This window comes from Equus asinus, chromosome 2, assembly GCF_041296235.1.
Source record: "Equus asinus isolate D_3611 breed Donkey chromosome 2, EquAss-T2T_v2, whole genome shotgun sequence".
Lineage (NCBI taxonomy): Eukaryota > Metazoa > Chordata > Mammalia > Perissodactyla > Equidae > Equus > Equus asinus.
Window position 1 is genome coordinate 120,850,818 of NC_091791.1, and position 27,983 is coordinate 120,878,800.

General features: G+C 39.2%; 2 protein-coding genes across 5 annotated transcripts in view; both read left to right on the plus strand.

The window, feature by feature from the left end:
* NIPA1 (NIPA magnesium transporter 1) overlaps positions 1–6,624 on the plus strand; it is a 50,193-nt gene extending 43,569 nt beyond the window's left edge. Inside the window, exon 5 of the mRNA XM_014829931.3 lies at positions 1,101–6,624. Within this exon, the coding sequence (XP_014685417.1) occupies positions 1,101–1,612 (512 nt within the window). The 3' untranslated portion in view covers positions 1,613–6,624. The remainder of the gene's footprint in view (positions 1–1,100) is intronic.
* NIPA2 (NIPA magnesium transporter 2) overlaps positions 1,339–27,983 on the plus strand; it is a 38,975-nt gene continuing 12,330 nt past the window's right edge. Inside the window, exons 1-4 of one of the 4 annotated variants that reach the window (XM_044763491.2) lie at positions 11,992–12,120; positions 15,422–15,536; positions 22,303–22,534; positions 23,991–24,047. In XM_044763491.2, the coding sequence (XP_044619426.2) occupies positions 22,396–22,534; positions 23,991–24,047 (196 nt within the window). In that variant the 5' untranslated portion in view covers positions 11,992–12,120; positions 15,422–15,536; positions 22,303–22,395. Of the gene's footprint in view, positions 1,360–11,980; positions 12,121–12,898; positions 13,001–15,421; positions 15,537–22,302; positions 22,535–23,990; positions 24,048–27,983 lie in introns of those variants that run through there. The other 3 variants (XM_070497155.1, XM_014829912.3, XM_070497152.1) reach the window with 3 other exon arrangements.

A 27,983-nucleotide genomic window follows, 5' to 3' on the forward strand; every position in this document is an offset into this window, starting at 1 on the left:
CTCACCTTTAGGGAAGAGGGGACTCCCATTGCCTGCTTACTGGTGTGCATGTCCACACTTACTAGTGTGCATGTCCAGGCTGTTAGGCTCAGCTCTTAGCAATCCCTTTACCATCTGGGAATGAAATTCATGGAAAATACAACCTCCTCGTACACATAATTTCAAAGCAAAGTTTCAATGTAATGCCTTAACTGTAACATGAAGGAGAAATAGCAGGATGGTACTTTATAATAAAATAGAATGCTCAGGTGCAACTATAGGAGAAGACATATTGAAGCCAGCAGACCCCACACCATGTGTGGAGTTGCTGAGAATCTGGCAGCTGCAAATACAGACTGACTGATGAGAGGGTGTCATGCTGTTGACTCAGACACTCAGGACATCTTGCCATCAGCAATGGGATCTTCTGAAATGGAGAATAACTCTTGATGAAGTTCTAAAAAATTCAGTGTATATTAAATCCATGCAAATATTGCTTTGTTTCATACACAGAGCAGATTCTAGGCTCTGATTATGATAAGCATACTTTTCACTTACAAGTCCAGGAAGACATTCAGAAGTCGTGAGGAGAAGAGGATGACTGTTGATTATGTGGAATTGACTACACATCCCAAGGCCCCTGGCCACTACCTGGTGTATGCATCCCCCGTCACTGCAACAGCCATAGATACTCCCACAACTTTCCCACGTATTTCTTAAGACCCCTGCCCACCCCCAACCCCCAGCAGGAACACTGTCTGCCTAGGGTGTGTTGAATTGAGTAAGAAAATCTGTCTTGTGAATGACTTCTTTTTAACCTCAAAGCATCTACATTGATCTTTGTTGTTATAAGAATATTACTGATAGAGAGAGGACTTATTTATTGACATGTAAACACTTAGGAGCCATGAGTCTTACAATGATAAAAATGATGATGGGAATAATTCTTGTGGAATGAACTCAGTAAATCTGGTAAGCTCTGCCAGGAGCAGTATAGTGTGCCCATCTACCTGGTGGAACGCCACCGTCACCACGATAATGGCAGGGGCAAGTAGGGGTGTAGATGGGGGATGCTGCCTCTGCTCTGCCTTCTGGGTCACCATGTGCCATCTCTTTTCCAGTGTTTGTGGGCTATCTGTGCATCGTGCTCCTCATGCTACTGCTGCTTATCTTCTGGATCGCGCCAGCCCATGGGCCCACCAACATCATGGTCTATATCAGCATCTGCTCCTTGCTAGGGAGTTTCACTGTGCCTTCCACCAAGGGCATCGGGCTGGCAGCCCAAGACATCTTCCACAACAACCCGTCCAGTCAACGGGCCCTCTGCCTGTGCCTGGTGCTCCTGGCCGTGCTCGGCTGCAGCATCATCGTCCAGTTCAGGTACATCAACAAGGCACTTGAGTGCTTCGACTCCTCCGTGTTTGGGGCCATTTACTATGTTGTGTTCACCACACTGGTCCTGCTGGCCTCCGCCATTCTCTTCCGGGAGTGGAGCAACGTGGGCCTGGTGGACTTCTTGGGGATGGCCTGTGGGTTCACCACTGTCTCTGTTGGGATTGTCCTTATACAGGTGTTCAAAGAGTTCAATTTCAATCTTGGGGAGATGAACAAATCTAATATGAAAACAGACTAGAAGGTAACAGGGGGTTGGGTGGCTCAAGGAACAGGAAATGGATGTGGTTTCTGGTCCTAATTTGATGTGAAGTAGTAGAGTCCCTAAATTGCTGGCATTAGAGTTGCCTGTGTATTAATGGGTGGTCTGGTGGACAGTGGGGAGCATTGTCCAGCGCCAGGGTGGGGCCCAGTCCTCTGTATTCTGAGGTTGCTAGATGATTGCCTGGGCGTTTTCTCTGTCTGATGAGAGGAATCTCATGCTCATTGCCATTAACCTGGAAGCTTTCATGAATACTCTTTCCTTTTAAAACATTTTAACATTTGAATAGGAAATAAAGATGAGCTCTTTCTGATTAGTCTTTGCAGGGGAGCAGATAGTCTTACTTAGATAACTTTGGGAATGGGAGAAATTGTTGTCCTGAGATCCAACTCTGTACAGTAAATGTGTCTGTAGTTGTATTATTTTTCATTAAGCATGTATAACATTCAGGTACCTCATCCAAATAAGAGGTGTATACATGTAATTGTTTTTAATCCTCTAATGAGCTAACTCTCCCACACGCCACTCCAAGACATTTTAATTGCAAACAGAGAAGAGTGAATGGATATGATGTAGTGTTCCATTTACAGGATGACTTTCAATAGCTCAAATCAATTTCAGTGCCTTTATCACTTGAACTATTCACTTAATTTAACTATTACTGTGTGTATGTTCTCTTAGATTAGAATAATGCCACCTCCTTGATTATATGTTAATATTTCACTATTCAAAATATAAATGTGTAAAGGAGTTAGAAATAACAGTATATTCATTTGTTGGAAGAGAGTCAAGACTGAAGACATATTAGAGCAAGTTGACCCTTTTAGCATGTAGTTATTGTTCAGTTAAAGACATCTGACTTCAGTAGCATGAGGTATTTTATTTGCATTCAATCTCTGTAACTGGGATCCAATATTGGATATATCCATGTTCTCTTTCAGTAAGCCTTTTGACTACTCAGAGGAAATAAATTATTTAACTTGATAAAAAGGCTGTTAGATGAGGGGGTAGCTGTTCAACAGCACATATATTGAATTCCCTGTAATACAAGAACAAGTTAAAGGGCACAGTTAAGCTTAGGCTAGTTTCTACAAATTGGCACACACATAGTGAGTTTTCAAAAGAATTTCTAGCAAAAATAAAAACAACTTAGCCAACCTCCCTGTTGTTTGAGGTGGCAGAGCACCCTATAATTTCTCACGAAACCTCTCATTGAACTTCTGAAATGCAAAATAGCCATTAATTATGCCAGTATTTGGATCAAAGAGATCATTTGTCTGTCTATAGTAACCTTCCTTGTGTATTAAATGGGAACAAAGCACAAAGTGATGCAAATATTTCATCAAGATATCATGTACTTCATGTGTAATGTTTTATCTAAATAGGAAACTGTGCCAACTTGAAAGATGGGATTGGCTAAAGTAGATTGAGTGACGTAGAACATGAAATTTAATAATATCCAATTAAGGTTAGTCACTAAGGAAAAAATGTGTTTTTCCAGGCAAAAAGAACGTTTGTAAAGATCCAAGAGAGAGTTCCCTAAAGTGTTGAACAAAGGGGCTAAATAAAAATAGGATAGTTTAACATAGAACAAAGGATACCTTTATGAGTTAAGAGTGCATGTGGTAATCATGGGTTGTCAGTGATTTGTGAACTAAGAGCAGCAACAAGATTATTTTAAAGTTTTTCAAAAATCATATGTTAACTGATGGTTAATAAATGCTCAAAAAGTCCATTACTCTTTTTATCAGCTCTTGAAAGTTTGTTTTTTTTATCATCAGTATTTTTAGGAATGCAGGCCTTAATTTATTGAAGTGAACTTTCTGAAAATATAGTATAGCAATGTCAATATACTTTTAGGCATGAAACAGTCTCCTAGGTAAGGAGTTTGAGATATTCAAAGAATACTTGTGGCCATAGGAGTCTAATGAGAAAGTTCATGTATCATACGGAAATTATCATGTTTATTTTGTTAGAATTTACATGTGAAGCTTAGTTTAAGTGCATCTGTTGGTGTTCCCTATTACAGTTAATCTACGGTTATACCGTGGATTCTCAGAGGTGATATTTCCTGGATGATCTTCCTATGATTTTTTAGAGGAAAACAACATCTCTAAGTATAGCTTGTCTCCACTTGAAGGTCCCAGAACAGTTAGCCTGTCCCAGGTTTATATCTGTTCACAGATGACTTTGGCAGGGTGTTCCTTTCCGTGGAACGAAGTTCATATCATTCCTTGTATTTCAAGAGTGTGACTCTAGCCTCAAAGTAATTGACGTGACCAGCAGTCTAATAGCCTGATTTTCAAGTTTGACTTAGAGCATATAATTTCTGATTTAATAGTATTTATTTTACAAATTCATGTTTTCATAATTTGTGTGGAATTGCAAAGAAAAAAATAGTAAAAAGTTAGAAGTGAGAGTTTTAGGGGAGAGCCCCCAGAGTGGGGATGGGTCTTGTATTGGTGTTTCCAAAAGTAAATACATGTGACACATTTCATTATAGTATTCTTTGGGTTCTATTTCTGATAAAACTAGGAAAAATATGCCCAATGTCTACTTGTTTTCAAGCCTCCTCTAAAATCATATGTTTCTGATCACAATTTGCACATCTATTCTGGATACTTAAATAGGCCATTTCTGTCCTCTCCTACTTGGACAATGCCTTGTTTTCTCATCTGAAGCTTTGCATTTAAAAAGACTGCTTCCTTTTCTGCTCTTTGAGCAAGTGTAGGGCCTGTTAAGAATTATAATCCAAACCCAGCACTGAGACCACTCTGGGTGTTTTGCTGTTGTGCAGAACCATTCCATCTCTGTGGAGAAGGTTCTGGAGAGGAAGGGCAGTCTGCTTTCTGCCACACATTGGGCCAGAACTGCCCACAGCTGGGACTTCAGGGAGGAATCATCACTCAGATGTCATTTCGGTCTTTTCACGTTAGAATGTTAGTGAAATATACTTCGCTGCTCTTGGTTCAGCAATAAGAAATATTCTTTCAATTCCTACTTTTGAAACCAATTTGTCATATTCACTTTTATTTCCAGAAGTCCATTCCAGCAGTAGTAGCTTGGTTTTTGTTCTTTTTCTCTGGGTTTTGTGTCTGGTAGAAGAGAGTGCTATTAAAATGTATAGTCACCTCTCATCTTTCTTCTTCCTTGACAGCTCATCTCTTTATAAATACTGTACTCACTTCTAGAGGCCAGTTCCTAGACATCTGTAAAGTGCTTGAAATGCAGTGTCTCCAGGTATGGACAAGCATTTCCGTCCATGGAGACCAAGGTGTTAATGAGCACAGGCCACTGCTGTGCTGCCTAATTCTTTTTGGGAGATGTTACCTCTCTTTTCCAAGCTGCTCAACTAATCTAGAAGAGTGGAGAAAGTGCTCCGATGGTCTACAGAGCTACGCCCATTGCTATTCTCTGATGCCTACTTGATCCTGACTTAGGCTGATTGAGTAGGAGCCTTGAAAGAGAAGAACTCTTCAGTTTAGATGTCTTCACAACTGTCTAATTGGCTCTAAGGGTCAGAAGGAGTTGTCCTTCTTACTGTGTCTAATATCAAGAAAGTAGTTTACCCATCAAGCAGGATTAGATGGAATCTTGGTGTTCTGCCTTCTCAGGGACCAAAAATGTAACATTAACTCCTTAGCAATGACCTTCCTCCCAAGGACATGTCCGTGTTATTTTTTGTATGTTTTACTTATATTCATAGCTAGAGGTCTGTTAATTTGAATTGGAAAGAAAAAAGAATCAGTTTGCACACCAGTCACACCATAAACCAGTTTATCATATAAAATACCTCAATTTTCTGTATTCCTCACTTCCGCCTCACAGTTGTACTGGTGATGAATTTTAAAGGTCTATCCTTATAGGCGATTTTTCACACCTGGCCAGATTCTTATACCTCTATCATATACTTGAAAAGATTAAGAATTATAGGAATGGAAATGAGAATTTGGCCCAATATCACTACTCGTTTATTTTCATACACATTTCTCAAATGCTATTACTGCAACAAAAGAATTATATTTTAAGAAAATGTAACTTTATGTTACATCAAAAAAAATGTTGATGAGTAAAAAAGTTGATACTTAGTAGAACAATGATCATGTAAATAAACATCTATTTCAAATGTACCCAACGTGATAAAAAGCATAGTCTAGGGCCCAGAGCATGAGCCGGGGAGAAGGGTTTATTTGTTCTTTTCTCTATTTTTTCTTGAATTGTGCAACTATAGGTGAGTCACTTAACCTTTCTGTGCCTCAGTTTCTCTACCTCTAAAGGGGTGGGATGGTTCTCCAAATCGACTGTTTTAGAGCGCTCACACTTTTACTGTGTGTTGTAGCCTCAGGTGAGAGCGTCCTGTGCAGGACTGCTCTGGAGTGAGCAGTAGAAACTCAGCTCAACTGGGCGTCCTGTCTGCTCAGGACTCTGCTACAGACACACAGCTTCAAGCACTGAGTAAGCAAAGGAAGCACTGGGTGTAAAGTTTGCATGATTCCATGAAGCTTTAATTTTCCTTTTTTTGTTTTAAAAGGAAGGGTTTTATATATTCTATTATAAAATATAGAAACTAAACAGGGATTTAACAAAGCTGCACTGAAAGAACACATTCTGATGGTGTGATGAGCTTCTCTGACATTCTGGATAGGTTTCTGTTCTGCAAAAGATTCATGACTGGTGAACCAGGTTGATTCTGTTGTGTTGAATTTGTGATGAATGATGCTGAACTTCCTGCTTCCAAGCAACTCAACCTTAACCATGAACTACCAGGTAAATGTCAGGAGCTCCTAAACCACTAGTGCCAAAGGGTCACGTTGAAAAGTTTAGAGTGTATCTTTTGTCAGAATATAATTTGCCCCACACCCCTATGTCAGTGTTTTTGCACCTTGGGAAAATTTAAGGGTACTATTTTTCAGTAGCATCTCTGAGTGTTTTTGCCTTTTTAAACGATACCTGTTACTTTCTTGTAAAATGGAATATAATCATGAAAGAGAGGAGGAAGACTAGATAAAAAATGTAAAATGTTGATTGGTTGCATAAAAGTTTTTTCATGTAAATGTATCAGGGGAGCTTCCAATTAGCATACATACACATATCTGTCAATGGCTAAGATTTGCTTATATTTTGCTTTATAGAAGTAGTCATAGCATGTTGTAATTGCCTTATGTAAATAAAAATGGCTATTTATTAAGTTTTCCAATAATATTTATTCATCTGTATGTGTTTTAAAATAAAATAACTTATTTCTAGCTGAACACTTGTTTTTTTACCCTTTACTTGAAATGTTTGTGTAGTCTCAGGTTCTATATCATCCTAATTCTTCAATCAAATGTTTCCCCTTTTCTTTGTAGAAATGAATAGCCCAGGTCTCGAGACCATCACGATGTAGAAAATGTCCACCTGTGCATATCTTGGGGCACAAATCCATGATATGTGAAGGAATTCACCATCCAGTGATTACTTTCTGATAAAATGAAATGATGGTATTAAAGAAAACCAGCTATATTTTAATATGTTAATAGCTTTTACATGTTTTTGAGGTAAATAACATAACATTTTATTATATTTTAAGCACATAGAAAATTAGAGAATCCTAACACATTTTAATACACCAAGTGTCATCAGAAATGTTGTCATTAATCTTTATTAGTGTCCTATGTCATTTTATTAAATGAAAACAATATTTTATTTGAGCAAAAATATTTTTTCTTAGGCTCAACAGGATTTACTTACTCACATTTTGATTAAAGTATATCTATACAGAAATCAGGAACAAACATTTTAAGAAACCACCAAATGTTCCTATGGATAACTCTTTCCACACAAGTTTTTGGGGTTGTGAAATATTTAAATGCTAAATTCTACAAAAACTTACCCTGATTGGGTACTATTATAAAACTGTTAGTTCTGGCTGCCAGCTGAGCACAGTGGTTGTTGAACCCAGGCTCCACTCCCAGTTCTGAGGAGTCTGTAGAATCAGGCAAGCTTCTCGCCCTCCAGGAGCTCATGACCTAGTTCCTCTCTTGCTGAGTCATGTCCCTGTCTGATGACCTTCAGGCATGACATTGTGGGCATATTTATTGTAATGTTAATCACACTTGTACACTATATTTTGAACCTCATGTGGTAGTTTGAAAACGCTGAGGCAAAGTCAAGAAACAAATAGAAATTAAAAGATACCTGTATTTATATCAGCAGTTCAGAGAAGAGAGGAATTCCAGTTGAGGAAATTTGGGAGTTGGGATTAGAATTGCACCATGGCAAGCAGGATAGGAGAGATGCCAATAAAGTAACAAACACAATAAATCCATATAAAATAACTGTGATAATGGGCTGGAAGATGGAAGAAAAGTCAAACTAGATTGTCAGTCTATAAAATGAAATCTTTTTATTTGGGGTGAAGATGTTTGGGAAACCTCAGTGTCCTCCTTCCCCTTATTTGGTGTACGTATTCACTGTATTGGATTGCTGTTGCTGCTGTAACAAATTATCACAAACTCTGTAGCTTACAACACAAATTTATTATCTTACAGTTCTGGAAGTCAGAAGTCCAACACAAGTTTAACTGGGCTAAAATCAAGGTGTCAGCAGGATTACATTCCTCCTGGAGACTCTAGGGGACAATCTGTTCTCTCTCTTTTTCAGCTTCTAGAGGCCTTGCACATTCTTTGGGTTGTTCTCCTTTCACCATCTTCACAGCCAGGAGTATTGTATCTCTCTGACCCTTCTTCCACTGTCATGTCTCATTCTCTGACTCTGACACTCCTACCTGCCTATTTTGGACCCACTTGGATAATCCAGGATCATTTCCCCATCTCCAGATCCTTAACTTAATCACACCTGCAAAATCCTTTTTGCCTGTAAAGTAATACAGTCACAGGTTCTGAGGATTAGGACTGTGGACATCTTTTCTGGGGTCGGGGGGCACTGTTCTGCCTACCACATCCACTCACCATTTCATCAAGTGAGGCAATTATTAAAACCCAACTCCTGGCTTTTTTTTTTTTTTTAAAGATTTTATTTTTTTCCTTTTTTCTCCCCAAAGACCCCCGTTACATAGTTGTATATTCTTCATTGTGGGTCCTTCTAGTTGTGGCATGTGGGACGCTGACTCAGCGTGGTTTGATGAGCAGTGCCATGTCCGCGCCCAGGATTCCAACCAATGAAACACTGGGCCGCCTGCAGCGGAGCGCGCGAACTTAACCACTCGGCCACGGGGCCAGCCCCCCAACTCCTGGCTTTTAATGAATATCCTTGTGCTTACTGTTCTACCAAAATTCACTTCAAGTTATTACTGTGTTTTTCAGAGAGCTCTCCCTTCTCCCTCCAACAAATGTTTTGGAAAAGGCCCTACTACATTTATAGGTCATCCATGGGCTTCAATAAACTAAATATTAATTGAAAAATTTATATAATACCTTTTAAAATGCTGGAGAATGCCACTATTCACTTTGGAAGGACAGGGCAAATTTAACTAGTTATAGGGGGTTGAGCTCAAGAAAAAAATTACCATTTGTTATTCTGGCTGGCATCTGTGGTAACAAAGCCAAAACTTAGAAGAATAATTGCAGAACAATTTACACATGAGAAAACTTTTATTTACTAATACATAATTTTAAAAAATACTGTTTTAATAAGAAGTCTTGCCCATACTTCTATGACAATGACAAAGAAGTAGGTTTTAACGGCTTTACTGAGGTATAATTGACATACAACAAACTGCACATATATAAAATAATTTGGTAAGTTTTGACAGATATATGATGAAAGCATCATCACGGACAACTTATTGAACATACCCATAAATCCAAGGTTTCCTTTTGCCCCATTGTAATCTCTGTACCCTCCTTGCCCCTTCCACTCTCAGTCAACCGTTCATCTGCTTTCTGTTGCTATTTATTACCTTACATTTCATAGAATTTTATATAAAGATAATCGTTTAGTATACACTCTTTTTTGGTCTGGCCTCTTTCACAAAACTATTTTGAGATTCAGCCATGTTACAGCATGTATCAGTGGTTCATTCACTTTTATTGATCAGTAGTATTCCATTATATGGATATACCACAGTCATTTACCCATTCATTTGTTGATTAACATTTGGGTTGTTTCCCCTTTTTTTGGCTATTTTAAATAAAGCTACTATTGAATGTTCATTTACAAGTCTTTTAATGGATATGTGCTTTTATTTCTCTGGCGTAAATACCTAGGAGAACATCTGAGTTATATGATTGGTATGTGTTTAACTTTTTAAGAAACTGCCAAAGTGTTTTCCAAGCAAGTTGTACCATTTTACAATCCCACCAGCAGTGTATGAAAAAGGAATTCAATTTTTAAAAGTTTAAATATATCTCATGACAAATGCTTGAACACTAGCAGTGTGCAAGACGTGCAACATCATGTGCTGGAGAAATGATTTGGCATTTAAGGAGGCTGCAGCACATCAATAAGGTATATACACTTATAAAAACAATTGACAGTGCAATGTGACAGTAAGTGTCAGGTGGGAGGTCCAGATAATGAATATGAGAGGACTCTGGAGTACAATGATGAGAGAAAGCTGATTAGATGAGTTAGGGCTTATTTGGGATGATTAGAATACTGGCAGAAAAGAGCTGCAGGCAAATTCATTTGTTAGGTTAAATTATCATAATTTCTAAGCATTCTTGTTCAGAGGAACCAACCACTACTTTCATTACAGTCATCTGCCTCCTAGAGGTATCTGTTGGGATTTATTAGTTATTGCTACATACCAGTCCAGGTCAAAATGAGTCGCTTACAATGAGAATTCTTTATTCTTTCTCATATGTCTTTGGGTCCACAGTGCAGTTTTGTGGACCTCAACCAACTTGGCTGAATCTCTGGTCTCAATCAAGGGTCAGCTGGGTGGCTTTGCAAGTTGCTCTGCTCCACGTCATCTCCTACTCCTGCAAACTCAAACTGATCCAGGCTTCTCATCATGATTTAGGCTGGGAACCACCACATTTTCTTGGCCAAAGGCAGTCCCAAGGCCAACGCAGAATCAGGATGGAGTGGAGCTGCAAAGCCACTCTGCAAAATTTATGGGCACATGGATGGGTAGAAAATCAGAGCCATTTTTCTTCAATCTACCACATCATCAGAGACCAACTTGCCAACCATTTTTCAATGTTCAATGTAATTCCTTATTTGATGACGTCATCTAGGTAGAATTTGGCTGAGACCAAAGTAAGCAAAAAACGTCCCCTGACCTAGTTCTAAAATGCATGGTTGTCTGGATGCCAAGCTCACAGAAGACTAAAGCTTTTAAATTGGAAGTTGCTTAGTTAGCTACACCAAAACCAGAGAGGTCGGGGCTATGTAGGCGAGAACATAACCGTCCAATGGGATTACAGTCTGAAACGAGTAAATTATATTTGCCATTTTCTGGTTCGATAAGCACACAATTCATTTTATAAAGATTCTCACCCAAAATGACTTAAATTTCGTATAATTGTGTTTTTATATCTAGTCAAAACTGAACATCCCCAAACGATCTATGCACCTGTAACCAAGATTATTGATTTATTAGCAGGCCTTACGATCTAGCTAGTTCCTCTTCCTTGCTTCTTATAAATGAGCCCTCTTTAGAGGAAACCCTGATGGTGGGTCCCAGGGAATTTCTCCATTCTAAGAGGACTCAAGGCGGGATAGGCTAATGAGTTTCCTATTTTCCCTAGCTCATGAAAAATAAACCTCTGCTCCAAGCGTCCCTGACGGGCTTTCACCAAACGACAAACTCGCCCAAAGAACACATGTATTCCAGGATTCGGGGGTTAAAGTTCAGAAAAAAGGGCCCTACCCTTAGCCAAGCCCCGCCCCTGCACTTGGCCCTGCCCCCGGCCCGCCGGCCTCCGCCCTTTGCCTTCTCTGAGCACCGTTTCCCTAGGGGACCGCTAGGGACACCAGTTAATATGCAGCTTCACACGCTGACCGCGCGTGGGAATTCTGATTTTAAGCAAGCAGCAAACGGCACTTTGATTTCGATCACTTGGTCGGCAGCCTTACAAAACATTGCCTCCAACAGTTCGCCCCCCGCTCCCCGCCCCCCGCCCCCTGCTCCCTGCTCCCCGCTCCCCGCTAGCCAAGACCTGTGAGGAAACCCGCACTCGACCGGAAAGAGCGCCAAGGGTGGAGCCTTCCTCGCGCGGCACCGCACTGCGGGTGCGCGCGCCGCCTCTTGCGTCACTCTGTCGCGCCCAGCTTCTCCTCGGCCGCGGCGCTTGGTACCGGCTGCGGCTGCTGAGGGGCCCGCGGTTGTGCGGGGCAGGTTCGCCTCGGCGGTGCCCCATGGAGGAGGCGACGCGCACGTTTGCAGATCCGAATGGTCGAACCTCCCACTGGACGGCGACGAAGCCGCTGGCCGCGCGAGCGCAGGAGCGGGGAGCCCATGCGGCCTGTGTGGAGGTGTGAGCAGAGGTGACCGGAGCGGAGAGCGGAGGGGAAGCGGCGCCGCCGGTCCGCCGGCTAGGGTGAGGGCGCCGCTCTATTTTCCTTTCGGGCAGGCGCTAAGGGGCTAAGTCTGGGCGGGCCTCCCAGTTTGGGTCGAGGAGGGCCCTTTTGGGGCGCCTTTCTTCTTCCTGGGGACTGAGCCCGGCATGCGCTGAGATGGACGCAGTCTTCCGCGTACCCTGCATCGGGGAATCCCACGGTGCATTGAATTGCCATTAAGTCCCACCGAAACCAGGCTTGGCCCTGTCGGGGGCTCGTGTTCACTAAAATAGTTTCTTTTGTTGTGGTGAGTTTTAGAAGATTGTTTCGGCTGCTGCGGAGATGTTAACTGACAGTTGAACAAATCTTAGAAGTCTTCTGTAACGTTTGAACAGGGCTATTTTAATTTCCTAACTTTTATGAAGTTACTGAATCCCTCTTTGTACAACTGTACAAAACTCAGTATACATCTAATTTTGTGCTTGTGTCTCTGTACTAGATTTTTCAATTCACTTAGTACAGGACTACATCGTAGTTTTGTTTCTAGAAATCCTATGAATACCATATGCCCAGTTAGTCTCTTTTTTTTTGTAAGTAATAAGGAGAAATATGAGAGGATAGAGATCTTTGTTCATTCCAGTAGGCTGTCTCTTGGAGCAGTATATTCTCGGTTGAGTAGATTTCATGTTAGTTGGTAAGTAAAACAAGTATGGAGGCTAGTAACCAAATTTTAAAAAGAACTTAGTAACTATTCAGTTCTTTTGTCTACTTCTGTATTTTCTTCTTTCCAGGCTGGAGTCACTCTGCCAGGGTTTAACACTTTAAATGAGAATAAGGCATATTATTTACCAGGAAATGAGAGTGAATAAATTAACCTCTTCCAGCCTTTGTTTCATAAGAGAAACCATGTTAAACTTACACGTGAGTTAAATTTTTAGTTTATAACTAGTGTTGCTAAATTAGGGTTGGAGATTTAGGTTCTGCAGTGTTTATAAGTACTGCTTTTAAAAATAATTAGTCAAATTAGAGGTCATAAAAAATGAAAGCAGTGGAAACCAGGCAGAAGTAAATACAGAGAACTCTAAAGTTTTAATATGATGTGGGCAGCCCATATAGAAGTAGAGTCCAGTGGACCCTTTCCTTCCGTTTCAGGTTGTCTAATTTTCTGTGTGGTCCTCTGCATGTGATTTAAGCTCTGGGAGGTTTGGTTTCTTTAGCTGTAAGGTGAGGGTAATGATACTTCTCATTATTGTGTGGATTAGAAATAATGTATACAATCACCTGGAACAGTGCCTCTATAGGTGTTCAGTAAGTGGTAGCTATTACTATTAGGGAGAAATAATAAAAATGAATTACACTAGTTTTGAGAATATTTCTATTATATAAAAATACCATGTCGTGGTAACGTACCTACCCTTGCTCATTCAGTGTCAGCCAAAGTGGCCTTTCTTTTCCTAGAAAACTGCATTCCTGCTCATACCGCCATGTCTTTGCAGTTGCTGCTTCTCTGCTTTGTTCCTTTCCTCTCTCTGTTAAGCCTTTGCTCAATGTTACTTTCTCCACTAGGCCTCCTAACCAACCTAGTTAAAATAGAAGTCTCCCAACCCACCTCCCCAGTTGGTAAACCTCCCTAGAAGGTAAACTCCATGAGAACAGTGTTTTGGTCTGTTTTATTCGGTGCTGTATCCCTCTTTCTAGAACGTAGTGTGTATTCATGTAAATATTTGTTAGTTGAGTAAGTGAGATAAGTATATCACCTGTCCACGGGGAGCCACAATGAAGCACATATGTGTCATGTACATAATTACATAATAATGGCTAGAAAAGAGTCCAAAGAGGTGCAGGCTAGGGAATTCAGACTTATTACTTTGGCGTATGAATTCAAGCAGGGCTTCATTGCACAGGTGCTTTTTGAACTGGATCCCTAAAGACAAAAGAGATAATGTAAACAAAGATATGGAGGAGGAAAAGAAGTGGATAAGAATGGTAACAGTGTGTTGATCTCAGGTAGAACATGGGGTATGTGAAATATAGTATTAAGAAATAAGATCTAAAGGATAAAGTTTGGAACAAATGGTGAAAGGTCTTAGTTACAGGGTTGCAAAATTTGGTCCTCTTACTGTAAACAGTAGGTAGCCATTCTAACTTTTTAAGCAGGAGAATGAGATGGCGGAGATGTGTTTTATGGAGCAGTGTGTCAGCAGCATGAGTTTAAACTGGATTAGGGTCAGGAGAGACATGGAGCTGTGAGGCTGTCTTTCAAAGGTAGACTCCATCTGGTGCTTGTATACAGTTTGGGTGATGGGGATGGTGAAGCCGCTGTCAGAGGACAGGGTGGAGAGTATTGAGCAAGAAGACGATGACCTATGCTGAGAGCCTGGTTTGAGCTGCCACTTGCTCCTGTTCCACCTCTGGGACTAAATGGAGACTACAGTGGGAAAGGCAAAAGGCTGAGAATGAGGAGACCTGGGTTCTAGTCCTGGTTCTGCTACCCACCAGCTGTGTGACAAGTTACTTAACATGTCTGTGCCTATTTTCTCATCTTGGGGCCCTTATCACATATCTTTTCAAGCTTTTGTGAAAATGAAATGTCAAAAGTGCTGAGAGTGAAATGACAAAAGTTTAAAGCTGTAAATCTCTTGTAGTTGGTATAATTTTTGAAGTTAGCTAACTTTGGTTATTGTGTTGCCTACTGTTAGCCATTCTGCAAAGCAAATCTTAATTTAGGCTTTCCTCCCAGATGTTAGAATGCTAGTTCATGTTTTCCTGTTCCTTAAATTGTCTGTTTTCCGCATTTTAGAAGACGGTGGACCAAGTTTATAATTTTATTTTCTTTGAGATGTATTCATTTCGTTTTGACCTACTTGCATTAACAAAAGTTAACATTATAAGTATTTGTAAATATTAGTAAAGTCAGTTGTGAAACTTACGTTAAAATTTAGAAAGAACAAGCTAGAAATTCTAAAAGTTTTTTAAATTGTGTTTAAAATTTGAATAGGTTATTTTCAGAATTTTCACTTTGCTCAGCTGTGGAATCTTTGAGGATGGGGACTTTTGATCGTCTTTAAAACTGCAGTATCTGGCACATAATATCTACTCAGCTTATGTTTGTTGAACAGATGGCCACATGTAAATAACAGTAACAGCCAGTGGCTGGGGAAGTGGAACCTTCCACCAGATTTTCTCTGAGAGGTGAGATGGACAGATTGCCACCTGGAGCTTGTCTCTGGTTTGAGAACCTAGTTGAAGTGAAACTTAGCAAGTTTTCTTGTTTAGCTGTCTTTAAACCTGGTCCTGCCTCATAGTTAATGCTTAAGAAATAAAAAATAATCTCTGTTTCAGGGTTTCCCAACTGTGATTGACCTTTACAGAGAGTGGGAGCAGAATTATCAGGTCTGAGAATAGCAAAGCAGCTCATTCCTTTCAGGACATCCACATTGATGTCCTATTTCAAACTGTAAGTCAAATGAGATAATACATTTACTTAGTTTAGTGACTGAAGGCTGCTTTATAATTTGACAGCTTGCAAATTGTATGTTGCTTGCCTTTCTTCCTCCCCTTCTCTGCTGCACACGCTGGTAATTCCATGAGTGAATAAACAAAACAAATAACCTGGATTCTAGAAAGGTCTATAAATCAAATTTGCCACTATAAATGAGTGCCTTTTGTGTCTAAACCACCACAAAGATCCAAAGTCATTGTCTTTAGGGAACTTAGAGTTTATCTTCAAAGATAGAATAATCATTGAGAATTAAATTTAATAAGGCCAACAATAAGTAAAATAAGTGCAAAGGAGAGAAAAATGCCTGTGGACTTGAGCTGTTGGAGAACTCTTTGTAGCACAGCTTGAAGTGTGACCTGGCCTTGAGTGAAGAGCAGGCTGTAAATAGTAGGTAGGAGGACAGGAAGGCCATGGTGTGTCTGGGCAGCGATGCCACTTATTTTAAGGGAGCCACTATCCTGTATTGGGAAATGAAGTAGGCAGGAGGGGTGCAGCTCTCTAGCCACATGTGTAAGATTGATCAAACTAGTCAGAAAAGGCCTTCTCTGTATACTTTTGTGTGTTTGAAATTTTCCACAGTAAATAAAAAAGAGAGAAATAGATTTTAAATAGTATCGTGAAACTTTACATAAAATAAATATGGAGAAAGTTCATATATAGGTATAGTAAAGTTAGGAACAGTGAACTTTCAGTGACCTTAGGATAAATGAATAAGATTCTGTTATAATGCTTTATTCTAGTCACCGTGTTGGTAGGGGTGGAATTTTCCCCCTATGATACCAGACACTGGGTAGATGAGAGCATGGGCAGTTTATTAGGCACATATACTCAGTCTGGGGAGGAGGACACCGCACACCATGCAGGGTCACACGGGGGCTGTAGAGTGAAAAACTGGGAGCTATAGAAACTGATTGTTACAGGACTTTTCTCAACACATAACTTGCTTCACGAGTGGTATTGGGAGGACTGGGGATACTTTTCCAGATCCCTTATGAGACAGATCAGTTCTGAAAAGGTTTCAGACAGACAGCTAATCTTATGCATGTTGTATGTGACTGATACTTAGAAAAATTCAGAGGACATCCCTGACTTCAGTGTCTTATCTTCTTTCCATGTTTCAGTATTATCTTGGCCTAGATTATGATATGACCTTGCTTTGGGAACTTGCTAGTGGTTTCTGTCCTGGTATCCCTACAGCTCTTGAGCACTGCAGAATGTGTTTTAAAAACCTTAATATGGAAATGTCCAAATATACACAAAAGTAGAGAGAATAATACAGTGAACCCCTGTGTGCCTAGCACTCATCTTTTAACAGGGATCCCCATTTTCTGCAGGCATGTTTTGGTTTTAAAAAAATCTGATGGGAATTTTATAGTTACCTGTAGTAAGCCTGTTCAGGTATATAACTTAGCCGTCTCAGCGGCACGTAGCAATAAGCTATAGTCATTTTATGATCATGCTCACAGGTCTATGGGTCAGCGGCGGTGACTCTGGTCTGTCTGTTTTGCTTTTCACAGAGTGATGGCAGAATGCAAAGGGACAAGCAGAACTGTGAGGGTCATCTTAGGTCTAGACTTGGAACTGGCACCCTGTCACTTACACCCACTTCCCGTTGTCGAAAACAAGCACATGGCCATGCCCCAAATTATCGGGGTAGAGAAGACTATTCTCATGGGAGTGTTCTGGGGACCGTAATGTAACTCAACAGGCAAATCAAAACACTGACCCTTTCCTTTTATTTGGAATGTCAGCTCAGTGTGATAATACCGTTTACCGTTATTACAGTACATCATCACCCCTTATTTAATTGTCTCTTGTCTGTCTCCCCACTGAACACTAAAAGCTATCACCATTCTATGCAGAGAGCTTAGCATAGTGCTTAGTGCGCACAGCATATGTCAGTAAATACTGTTGGAGTGGATGGATAAAGTAATTGAGGGGCTAGGTAGATAGGAAATTAAGTTGCTTTTGTTAAAGGCCAGAGTCTCACAACCTGGCGAAAGGAAAAACTTGGCTAGTCAGCGAGGGTTAATGCGTGAGGGAGGATCCTGACTCAATTGCAGATTAATTCTGGGACTCAGTAGTTAAACTGTGAGACTAAAAATCACAAGACATACCAGAAAATTGGACTGGCAGTTAGTTTAACCAATCATAAATCTTGTTGCTGAAGAATGTTTTTTTCTCAGCAGAGTTCATGAGTTGACCACATGGAAAAAAATTTTCAGTCTTTGGTAAGCTTCTGCTTCCTGTCTGGTCTTATGGCTTGAGCCCTCTAGGTGCGTGGCCCTCGTGTTCTCTAAAAATTACATCAGTACCACATCTGTACCCTGCCAAACATCTGTCTGCTAGAATCCTCATCCTTTGCTAACAAAGTAATGTGAAATCTGCCTTCTTCCTATTCACCCCCAAGTAAGAAATAAATTACTATATGCTTACATCTACATAGATTTCTGAGAAGAAAATGTATGGATGAGAACGTTTTGAGTTTCTCTGTATAGATTATTCAGAAAGGACATGTTTGTGAAACTGATAATTGTATTTGTAAACTAGATTTGTAAATTTTTTTTTTTTTTGAGGAAGATTAGCCCAAGCTAACATCTGCTGCCAATCCTCCTCTTTTTGCTGAGGAAGATTGGCCCTGAGCTAACATCCATGTCCACTTCCTCTGTTTTATATGTGGGACGCCTGCCACAGCATGGCTTGATAAGCAGTGCATAGGTCCGCACCTGGGATCTGAACTGGCAAACTCTGGGCCACCAAAGTGGAATGTGCGAACCTAAGTGCTGTGCCACTGAGCCGGCCCCTAGATTTGTAAATTTTTGTGGCTGATTTTCATTCTATCAAATTATTTTTCTTATCAGCAAACTTTTGTTGCTATGGGCCATGATCTAAGACTAGAAAGATTTTTTTAATTGAGGTCATAATAGTTTATAACATTGTGAAATTTCAATTATATATTATTATTTGTCAGTCACCATATAAATGTGCCTCTTTGCCCCTTGTGCCACCCTCCCAAACCCTTACCCCCTGGGTAACCACTAAACTGTTCTCTTTGTGTGTTTGTCTTCCATATATGTGTGAAATCATATGGTTCTTGTCTTTCTCTGTCTGGCTTATTTCACTTAACATAGTACCCTCAAGATCCATCCGTGTTGTTGCAAACGGCATGATTTTGTCTTTTTTTATGGCTGAGTAGTATTCCATGGTGTGTATATATACCACTTCTTTATCCAGTCATCAGTAGATGGGCACTTGAGTTGCTTCCATGTCTTAGTTATTGTGAATAATGCTGCAGTGAATATAGGGGTGCATAAGTCTCTCTGAATTGTCGATTTCAAGTTCTTTGGATAAATACCGAGTAGTGGGATAGCTGGGTCATATGGTATTTCTATTTTTAATTTTTTGAGAAATCTCCATACTGATTTCCATAGTGGCTGCACCAGTTTGTATTCCCACCAGCAGCGTATGAGGCTTCCCTTTTCTCCGCAGCCTCTCCAACATTTGTTATTTTTTGTCTTGGTGATTATAGCCATTCTAATGGGTATAAGGTGGTATCTTAGTATAGTTTTGATTCGCATTTTCCCCATGATTAGTGATGTTGAACATCTTTGTGTATCTATTGGACATCTGTATATCTTCTTTGGAAAAATGTCTGTTCATATCTTCTGCCCATTTTTTGATTGGACTGTTTATTTTTCTATGGTTGAGTTGTGTGAGTTCTTTATATGTTATGGAGATTAACCACTTGTTGGATATGTGATTTGCAAATATTTTCTCTCAGTTGGTTGGTTATCTTTTTGTTTTGATCCTGGTTTCCTTTCCTTTGCAGAAGCTCTTTAGTCTGATGAAATCCCACTTGTTTATTTTTTCTTTTGTTTCCCTTGTTTGAGTAGACATGGTATTCAAAAAGATCATTCTAAGACCTATGTCAATGAGTTTACTGCCTATATTTTCATCTAGGAGTTTTATGGTCTTTGATCCATTTTGAGTTAATTTTTGTGTATGGTGAAAGATAATCTGCTTTCATTCTTTTGCATGTGGCTGTCCAGTTTTCCCAACACCATTTATTGAAGAGAATTTCCTTTCTCCATTGTATGTTTTTAGCTCCTTTGTCAAAGATTAGCTGTCCATAGATGTGTGGTTTTATTTTTGGACTTTCAATTCTGTCTGTTGATCTGTGTGGCTGTTTTTGTACCAGTAGCATGCTGTTTTGATTACTAGCTTTGTAGTATATTTTGAAGTCAGGGAATGTAATGCCTCCAGCTTTGTTCTTTTTCTCAGGATTGCTTTAGCTGTTAGGGGTCTTTTGTTGCCCCATGTGAATTTTAGGATTCTTTGTTCTCTTTCCGTGAAGAATGCCATTGAAATTTGTGGATGTTGAACCATCCTTGCATCCCTGGAATGAAACCCACTTGATCATGATGTATGATCTTTTTAATGTATTGTTGTATTCGATTTGCTAGTATTTTGTTGAGGATTTTTGCATCGATGTTCATCAGTGATATTGGCCTGTAATTTTCTTTTTTTGTGTTGTCCTTGTCTGGTTTTGGTATCAGGATAATGTTTGCTTCATAGAAGGAGTTAGGAAGCCTCCCCTCCTCTTCACTTTTTTGGAAGAGTTTGAGAAGGATAGGTATTAAATCTTCTTCGAATGTTTGGTAGAATTCACCAGGGAAGCCATCTGGTCCTGGACTTTGATTTTTTGGGAGGTTTTTGATTGCTATTTCGATCTCCTTACTGGTGATTTGTCTATTCAAATTCTCTACTTCTTCTTGGTCCAGTTTTGGAAGGTTGTATGTTTCTAAGAATTTATCCATTTCTTCTAGGTTATCCAATTTGTGGGCGTATAGCTTTTCATAGTATTCTCTTATTATCTTTTGTATTTCTGAGGTGTCCGCTGTAATTTCCCCTCTTTCTTTGAGCCTTCCCTCTTTTTTTCTTGGTGAGTTTAGCTAAGAGTTTTTCAATTTTGTTTATCTTTTCAAAGAACCAGGTCTTGGTTTCATTAATTTTTTCTATTTTTTTTTTTAGTCTCTATTTCGTTTATTTCTGCTCTAATTTTTATTACTTTCCTTCCTTCTGCTGATTTTGGATTTTGTTTGTTCTTGTTTTTCCAGTACCTTTAAATGTGCTGTTAGATTGTTTATTTGGGATTTTTCTTCTTTGTTGAGGTAGGCCTGAATTGCTATAAACTTCCCTCTTAGAACCACTTTTGCTGTATCCCATAGATTTTGGCATGTTGTATTTTCATTTTCATTTGTCTCCAGGAATTTTTTGATTTCTTCTTTGATTTCTTCATTAACCCAGTCATTGTTCAGTAGCATTTTGTTTAATCTCCACATTTTTGTGGCTTTTCTGGTTTTCTTCATGTAGTTGATTTCTAGTTTCATACCTCTGTGGTCAGAAAAGATGCCTGGTATTATTTTGATCTTCTTAAATTTATTGAGACTTGTTTTGTGGCCTACTGTGTGGTCAGTCCTGGAGAATGTTCCATGTGCATTTGAAAAGAATGTGTATTCTTTGTTTTGTTTTGTTTTTTTTAAAGATTTTATTTATTTATTTATTTTCCTTTTTCTCCACAAAGCCCCCCAGTACATAGTTGTATATTCTTCGTTGTGGGTCCTTCTAGTTGTGGCATGTGGGATGCTGCCTCAGCGTGGTTTGATGAGCAGTGCCATGTCCGCACCCAGGATTCGAACCAACGAAACACTGGGCCACCTGCAGCAGAGCACGCGAACTTAACCACTCGGCCACGGGGCCAGCCCCTATTCTTTGGTTTTTGAATGGAATGTTCTATATATATCCACTAAGTCCATCTGGTCAAATGTGTTGTTTAAGGCCAGTATTTCCTTATTGATCTTCTGTTTGGATGATTGGTCTAAGTGGATTGTTAAAGTCCCCTACTATTATTGTGTTACTGTCTATTTCTCCTTTTATGTGTGTTAATAATTGCTTTATATATTTAGGTGCTTCTATGTTGGGTGCATAGATATTTACAAGAGTTATATCTTCTTGTTGGATTGTTCCTTTTATGGACATTTTAACTATGTTTATTCTTCCAATCCATTTGCATGGTTGAAACATTTTTTAAATATGAAACCAAAGCTCATAAAATCAATTTAAATACAGTGTTATTCTTTGTTTTCCAGTTTTATTCACTTATCATTGACAGGCAGCATTGTATTATTTAGGATGTGCAATGTAATGATTATATATATGTATATATTGTGAAATGATTTTACCATAGTAAGTTTAGTTAACATCCATCACTCACATAGTTACAAATTTTTTTCTTCTGATCAGAACTTTTAATGTGTACCCACTTATCCACTTTCAAATATACAATATAGTATTGCTACCTGTAGTCAACTGTGCTGTACATTACATCCCCAGAACTTATCTTATAATTGCAAGTTTGTACCTTTTGATCACCTTCACCCATTTGCCTCACCCCCAACCCCCTGCCTCTGGTAAACCACCAATCTGTTCTCTGTTTCTGTGAGTTCAGTTTTTAAGTATGGTTTTATATCATGATCCCACCTTTTAGTATAATTGTAAGAAATATAATTAGAGTTAAATATAAATAGTAAATATATTATCAATAGTAGTAATAAAGGAAGTATTATTCCCGTATGAGAAGAGAATTGGAGTAAAATTTTGAATTGCATATGAGCTATCATGATCATGCTATGAAAATGTCATTTTGTTTTGCATTGTTTAGATTTGAAGACTGCATCATCCTGCCTCCATTACCAGCAGTTTCTCTGTTCTGTGATCAATGTGATTCACAAGAACTTCTTAAGTAACAAACGAAATGAGCCAGGGGCATGGAAAATATGACTTTTATATTGGTCTGGGATTGGCTATGAGCTCCAGCATTTTCATTGGAGGGAGTTTCATTTTGAAAAAAAAAGGCCTTCTGCGACTTGCCAGAAAAGGCTCCATGAGAGCAGGTAGGTATGTCCTGTGTGACTTTGAAATGACATCAGTGTGTGCTCATGTACTCAGGTTCTTTGCTTTATGAGGTCACATCTTCATTCCTAGTGAGTATATTCAAAAGTTGAACTTTGCAAGAGTTCTAAATGTTTATAGGGAATCAAACATCGGTTTTGTAATGAGAAAAAGGAAATGTCAAAATGTTAGTTAATAAATAAATCAGTCCTACAGTTATTATCAAAATGAGAATAGGGACCAATGCCCAATTAACCTCCAGCTGTTTCTTTAAATTTTGATATGTCTGCAGAGAAATAAGGGTCTGTGAATAGAATCAGAATCTTATTGAAGGCTAGGATCTTTTGTCTATGATTGTAGAAGTTTGACCTTTATCTTTGACATTTTTCTTGATGATCTCAAATTAGCAGGAAGGTAAGAGAGGGCTTCCCTGGGTTGAAGAATGCTCAGTTCAGTGAACTTCTCAAGGGTAGTGTAACTTGTTTCCCCAGAAACTGCTGAGAAGTCATGAGACCCTGCGGGGATACTTGATTTGATTGAACCCCGACTGTGTCTGGTGCATTCACCTCCCAGCATTATGTTTCATTTGGGTCATGTTCCATCATTCAGCCTCTGCTTCAGTTCTAGACCTGCTTCTCATAGGAAGACCTGCTTTGGCAGTAAAACAATACCACCTTCTTTCTTTTTCCTGCCATCTCTATGGCCAAACCTAATCAAGCAACCTTGAAACAATAGTCTCTACTGGAGTTTAATGGACAGAGGAGAAAGTATTGGCATATACTGCTTGAATAAGTATATTCCTCATTCTTGGTCCTAAGGCAGGTATTCTTATTGTTCATGGTGGACATGCTTGTCAAAAGGTTCATTCACATTGGCCTTTTTTTTGGACAATAGCTTAAGTACTGGTTACTTCCTGATTTTATTAGTTTGGTTGGGAAGAAAGTCAAGTAAAAAAGCAGGATGAGCATCCCAGGAGCCGTAGACTGTGAGCAGTGTTCAATCTTTTTGTATCTGTTTAGTACAGGACCCTCTTCTCCAAAGTTACTACCTCATAAGTGGGGCTAATTCATACCTAAATGGCTTCTCCACTTTCAGACTAATTCATTTGAAGTTGGGCTACTTCTTATTGGTTCATTTTCTTTACTTTGTTTATTGAAGCTGAGTTCGTGAGACAAAAGAATGAAGTATGATCTGAATATAAGGATTAATTTAATTCCTTCACTCAACCGTATAGTACAAACCTAAACATTTTTAACCTGATCGTCACATCCCTTTTTTAAGTTAATTGTAAAAATTTTATCTAAAAAATTCCCTTATAACAGTCATGACGAAACCTTTATTCAAAGTGGTAATAGTCAACAAATGAGATATTTTAAAATCTGTCATTACTAATAGTTGTCATAAATTTATAGGAGTCTGATAATCTTCCAAACAAGTGAAATATTTTTTCATTCACAGGTCAAGGTGGCCATGCATATCTTAAAGAATGGTTGTGGTGGGCTGGACTGCTATCAAGTATGTATAGAGAACATTTGAAGAAAATATTATAGCTGTATATTGAAATATTTGCATATACTAACAGCCTCATTACTAGCAAATCTTAAAACTTTACATAAATCCTGTTGTTTTTGTGAACAAACTCAAAATATGTAAAATTTAAGCCTGGTAAAAGTCATTTAGCAGTTTAATAGCTCATTTAATTTAAATGAGAAAACTTTGTTTTACCTGTCTGATTAAAATGTCTGATATACCTATGTGTTTTTAAAAATTCTGCACAGCTTAAGAAGGTCATTTTGAAAGTGAAAGATCATAGAAAATAGCCTGGTTTTGATTACTGCCACTCCATTGATTTTCATTCCAAATTGGAAAGGAGGTATTCATTTGATAAGACTGTCCATGTTTATTTTGATGATTACTTTTAAAAAAGTACATAGAAAAAATGATCCTTAAGACACTGAGCCTTCAAAATATTGAGAAGTAAATTATGTAAATATTCTTTCTAAGCTTCAAAGTGGGTGAAATAACAAAGAGACTGATTTGACTATTCATCCAACAAATATTTATTGGTCATTTCTGGTAAGCCAGTATTGTTCTTGGTGCTGGAGATAAGCTAGTCAAATAAACAAACAGAAAAATCCTCATCCACCTGAGACTTATTCCAGATGGAAGACAATAAATAAGATGAATACATTAGACTGTGTATGTGTTAGTGATAAATACTAACATTTGCTAGGAGCAAAGTAGGGAAGGGATGTAATAAAATGAAGGATAGATAGGTTTAAATTTTAGATGCGGGGCCAGGGCAGGCCTCACTGAGAAGATAATATTTGAGTAAAAGATGTAAAGGAAGTGAGGGAGCAGGCCATATGGATATTCAGGGGAAGAATCTTCTAAGCAGGAGGAAACAATAAATGTGAAGGCCGTGAGGTGGGACCATGCCTGGCCTATTGAAGTGTGATAGGCATCCTCCAAGACAGGCCACAAAGATTGTTGCCCTCTGGTATTCACACCTTTGTATAATTCCCTCTCACACTGAATTAGGGCTGGTCCAGTGTGACCAAAGACTACAGCAGAAGTGATGATGTGTGACTTCCGAGGCTAAGTCATCAGAGGCATTGTGGTTTTGTCTTGATTGCTTGGATCACTCACTCTGAGGGAAGCCAGCTGCTGTGCCGTGAGGACACTCAGGCAACCTGAAGAGAGGTCCCCAGGCTCCAACCAGTACCGACTTGCTGGTCATTTGACTGAGCTACCTTGGACATGGCTCCTCCAGCTCCAGTCCAGCCTTCAGATGACTGCATCCCAGATTATATCTTGACTGCAATTTCTTGAAGAACTCTAAGAAGTACCTACTGATCCCTTCCTGAAGCCTTTAGCAACAGAAACTATGAGAAAACACGAAGTCCTGACCAACAGAAAACATGGCTTTTGCTGTTTTAAGCTGTCAAATTTGGGGTGCTTTGTTAGACAGCATTGGATTACTAAAACCTCAGGAACATTAAAGAGGCAAGAATAGTAAGGGAGTGAATGTTGGGGGAAGTAGCAGGGGATAAGTTCAGAGAAGTAATGAGGGCCTCGATCATGTGGGGCTTTGTAGGTCATAGAAAGGATTTGGACTTTTGTGTTTGATGGGAAGTCATTGGAGACTTTTGAGTGAAGGGGTGACATGACCTGACGTAGGTTTTAATAGGATTGCTCAGACTGCTATGTTGAGGCATAAAGACTACATAGGGGCAGAATCAGAAACCAGGTAGGAAGCTATGGCAATAATCAGGGAAGAGGTGGTGGTGACATGGACCAGGATGGTTGCAGTGAATGTGGTGAGAAGTGGTAGAATTCTGGATGTGTTTTGAAGATAGAACTGATAAGATTTGCTAAAAACAAGTTAAAAGGCTGGACAGGATATAAAAAGCATCTTCTTAAAAGCATCAAAAAGCCAACACAATAGTGAAGAATTACCAAGGCAAGATCAGGAAAAGATGTAGAGCTCAGAAGGACAAGCTGGAGACACTTCTGCCCTAGAGGTAATTGCAGACTCCAGAGCAGACAGCTGAGAGAGAAAGTGAACCTTTGAACTAGATTAATGTGAGTGAGAGTCAGGTGCTGCCCAGAATAGGAACCATTCTGGTACTCTAGAAAGGCTGCACCTTGGGATTGAGGTGGAGACTATGCAATCCCTGGTCATTCCTGAGGACTAGGTCATCTCTAGCCTTGGTCCTGAACCACTGGGGCTCTCTGGCATCTAGCAGAAGAAAACAAGTTTTCTCTTGAGGATATAATATCCTCCTGACCTTAAACTGTTTCTCTATGTAATTTTAAAAGGAAAATGTCCAGGAAAAAAAAGGCAGATGAGATTAAGAAAATTTAGCAAAAACAATAGATAGAAACTGACCCACAGGCTCTCCAGATATTGGAAGTATCAAGACCATAAAAAAACCGTGCTTACTATAAAGAACTGTAGTTCTAGCAATAAACTGGGAACTCCAGTGGCATTGCAGATTTGCAGAAGAACTAAAAATAAATTATGGAATTGAAAAGTGCAATAACAAAATGGAGTGAATTGGTTTAACAGTAGATTAAGGCATGGCTGAACAGAGCCTTAGTGAACTGGTGATAGTTTGGAAGAAATCATCTAAAATGAAGCAGAGACAAAAGGATGGAGAATATAGATAAGAGTGTTATGGAATTTAGAGGATTCAGTGAATACTTGGGGTCTTAGGATAAGAAGGGACAAAGAGAATGGAGGAGAAGCAATGTTTGGAAAAAATGGCTGAGGTCTTTCCAGAACTGTCCAAAGTTATCAAACTACAGATTCAAGAAGTCTAACAAGACCTACTCAGAATCTGTAAAGAGAAAACTGGACCTATGCACATTGTAGTAAAACTGATGAAAACCAAAGACAGTATCTTAAAAGGAGTCAGAGGGGAAAAATACCCTCAAAGGGGTGACAGATTGACAGCTGAGTTTTCAACAATATTTCAATACTAAAAAACAGTATAATATATAGTGAAATATACAGTGGAAATACATCTCCAAAGTGCTGAAAAAAGTGGCTGGCACGGGGCCGGCCCTGTGGCGGAGTGGTTGAGTTCGCGCATTCCACTTCCGCAGCCCAGGGTTTCACTGGTTTGGATCCTGGGGGCAGACATGGCACCGCTCATCTGACCATGCTGAGGCGGCGTCCCACATGCCACAACTGGAAGGACCCACAACTAAAAATACACAACTGTGTACCGTGGGGCTTTGGGGAGAAAACGGAAAAATAAAATCTTTAAAAAAAAATGGCTGGCAGAAGAATTCTCTACTCAGTGAAAATATTCTTTAAGAATAAAACTAAACATGTTTTGGACAAACCGATGATAGAAGTGTACTGTGCAAATTTAACAAGGTATTCTGTTAGCACAAAGAAATCTATCCAGATGGAATATTAGAGATGCAGAAAGAGAAAGGGGTGAATATGTATAGAGTGCATCCAAGTGAATCTTGATAAAAAATAAAGTGGTTCAGTGGACTTAAAATGTCCATACATAACATTATAATACACACAAAAAGTGATGACAAATAAATTGGCAGGGAGAAAATGGATTAAAGTATTTTTTGGTTCTGGCATTGTCTAGAAGGAGAATAAAGCCAAAACATTAACATTAGAGTTGCAGGTTAAGGATACATGTTACAAAGATAACTTGAGTTACTTTTACAAGAGTAATTCAGTAAAAGATAGGAGTGTATAACTTCATAATTAATGGAGGAAAGAATAGAATAATAAGAAAAAGTTTCAAAGTAAGAAGGATGAGGAAAGACAGAATATACAGGACAGATGACACATAAGAAAATGGAAGTAACCAGGCAAAATCCAGAAAGTGAGACTGTCTCCCAGTTTGTTTTTTCTTTTTAAGAAGTCAATGTCATGGATAAATAGGACTGGGAGACTATCCTAGATAAAAAGGTATT